This window comes from Chenopodium album, chromosome 22 (assembly GCF_948465745.1).
Source record: "Chenopodium album chromosome 22, dcCheAlbu1.1, whole genome shotgun sequence".
In the NCBI taxonomy this organism is placed as follows: Eukaryota; Viridiplantae; Streptophyta; class Magnoliopsida; order Caryophyllales; family Amaranthaceae; genus Chenopodium; species Chenopodium album.
In genome coordinates this window covers 10,809,768-10,812,236 of record NC_137855.1, presented here as the reverse complement: position 1 = coordinate 10,812,236, position 2,469 = coordinate 10,809,768, and the positions used below count along the sequence as shown (strand labels likewise).

At 38.9% G+C, this 2,469-nt stretch overlaps 1 protein-coding gene across 1 annotated transcript; it reads left to right on the top strand.

Annotated features, from left to right (window-relative positions):
* The first annotated feature begins 900 nt into the window (after window positions 1-900).
* On the top strand, window positions 901-1,817 carry LOC145605578 (AT-hook motif nuclear-localized protein 20-like). Its single transcript, XM_081661649.1, has one exon. It carries the CDS (start codon window positions 927-929, stop codon window positions 1,815-1,817), a length of 891 nt encoding a protein of 296 aa, XP_081517775.1. The 5' UTR covers window positions 901-926.
* The last annotated feature ends 652 nt before the right edge of the window (window positions 1,818-2,469 follow it).

Sequence of the window (2,469 nt, the reverse complement as noted above, 5' to 3'; positions counted from 1 at the left end):
TTGTTTTTTTTTTTTAAAAAAAAAAAAAAAAAAACCCTACATAAATTTTGTATTATTATAGATCAAATAACATTTATTGATATTCAAAGTAAAACCGGGTGCATCGATCGAGCCAGCCACACTCTAGTACATATGTTTAAATTATTATTATTACTTTCTTAACTCCTTATTATTAGTAGTACTTAGGGCTTTATATATCATATTTTTCTACCATTCATATAGATTAAAACAATGTTTTTTTTTTTAATTAGGTGGAGGACATGGCAACAATGCAAAAAAGTCACAGAAAAAAACAAAAACAAATTTGTAACATGGAATGACTTAAATTATTGCCTTCATTTTCTAGGTTTCCCATAACCTTGACATAACAAGCAGCATACTTCTTGCTGCTCTTGCTACTACAACTCAATTATTTATCCATTTTCATTATTAGCGCATATTAGATTATTACAAAATATAATTATTTTTATAACAAAAAAGTAGAGAGAGAGAGAGAGAGAGAAAAAAAAAAGAAAAAAAAAAGAAAAAGAAAAAAACTGAAAAGAAACGCCAAAGTATACTTGTTTCCTCTACCACCTGATAAGCAGGAAGACTTTCTAACTGATCCATCCTATGATATATATGTAGTCATCCTATTAGATTTATTTATATGTTTTGAGGGGGTGGCAACTGGCAATAAACAAAGAAAATAGTTATACCTACATCAAAAGACAAAGAAAGAGAGAGAGAGGAAAGAGCTTGAGAGAGAAAGAAATTGATCGTGTGAGTTTTATCTTGATCTTTTTGATGGATTGAGCTCTATTATTACTACAAGGTAATTTTAAGGAAGATCTAAAAAGTGAGAAAAGGAAGAGAAGTTAGCTTGAGTATTGGAAGGGAAGGAAGCTTAGCTTAGTTGAAGGGCTTTGATTTATTTGGTGAGAAAGATGGCGAATCCGTGGTGGACGGGTCAAGTTGGGTTGCAAGGTTTGGAGTCAACTTCATCTGGGATGAAGGGGAAGCCAGATCTAGGGATTTCTATGGGAGCGGATCATCATCACCACCAGGGCGAGGATGAGGATAGAGAAAACAGTGATGAGCCGAGGGAGGGGGCAGTTGAGGCACCGAATAGACGGCCAAGGGGTCGTCCTCCCGGTTCGAAAAACAAGCCTAAGCCACCGATTTTTGTTACCCGGGATAGCCCGAATGCGCTCCGTTCACATGTTATGGAGGTGGCGGGCGGAGCTGACGTTGCAGAAAGCATCGCTAACTTTGCCCGCCGACGCCAGCGAGGTGTCTGCGTGCTTTCGGCTGCTGGCGCCGTCACTGGCGTCACAATCCGCCAGCCCTCGGCGGGGCCGGGCGGGCCTACGGTAGTTGCCCTACATGGCCGGTTTGAGATCTTGTCTCTCACGGGAGCCTTTTTACCAGGGCCTGCCCCGCCTGGCTCCACGGGGCTTACCGTCTACCTGGCTGGTGGCCAAGGTCAGGTAGTTGGTGGGAGTGTTGTGGGACCACTAATTGCCTCCGGACCTGTCATGGTCATCGCCGCCACGTTCTCCAACGCCACATATGAGCGGCTCCCGTTAGAGGAACAGGAAGACGAGCAACCCGGACAACTTACAGGTGGTGCGTCAGGATCCCCTCCTGCAGGACAACATCAACAACAACAACAACAAGGTATGGGAGGAGATCCATCTTCTGGCTTAGGAATGTACAATTTACCTCCTAATCTACTCCAAAACGGCGGAGGAGCAAGCGGTGGTGGCGGTGGTGATGGTGGGCAACTTAACCATGAAGCCTATGGTTGGACTCATGGCGGTCGCCCTCCCTTTTAACAATAATAATGATATTCATCAAGACATAGATTGGTTTATTTCAGGTAAGCTAGTCATGTCAAAGATACATATATATATATATGAAGCACTACTATGATTTGGTGTTAATTAATAGTGAGAGAAAGATAGAAACGAGGAAATGATGAGGAAAGCAAGCAAAGAATTGAAAGGGTTTATTATGCTCTCTTGGTGATGATGATAGTTTTTAATTTTCTTGTAAATTTTAAATGTTTCTCCATATTCTATAGGCTAGGGTTCAGCTTTTACATGTAATCTCTCAAAACAAAAAACATGTTTGTTTTTTTTAATTTTTTTCTTGAAACCCTCTTACCTTAGTTTCTTTTTGAATTGAATAACAAATTTGATTGAAATATTTGAAATAATTAATTAAAATAATTAAGTGTTACTGGTAGGAATCCTTAGCTTCATTGATAGAAGCAATATTAGTGTGGGAGTGCTCAAAATTCTTAAATGCTTGTCTTGCTGTTTTTTCATTAATTTTAGGAATTTGAAATTTCCTTAAAATCTGTATAATTTTGATGATGCCCATAATAATATTTAATTCTTCTGCACTTAATTTCATGCATTCCTTACTTCCTGGTTAATGTTCTTTGAACCATCTTTTTTCTAATATATACGGAGTATTATTTTT

Excerpts from the sequence above, each read along its gene's own strand:
- LOC145605578 (XM_081661649.1), top strand. The coding sequence starts at position 927 with ATGGCGAATCCGTGGTGGACGGGTCAAGTTGGGTTGCAAGGTTTGGAG.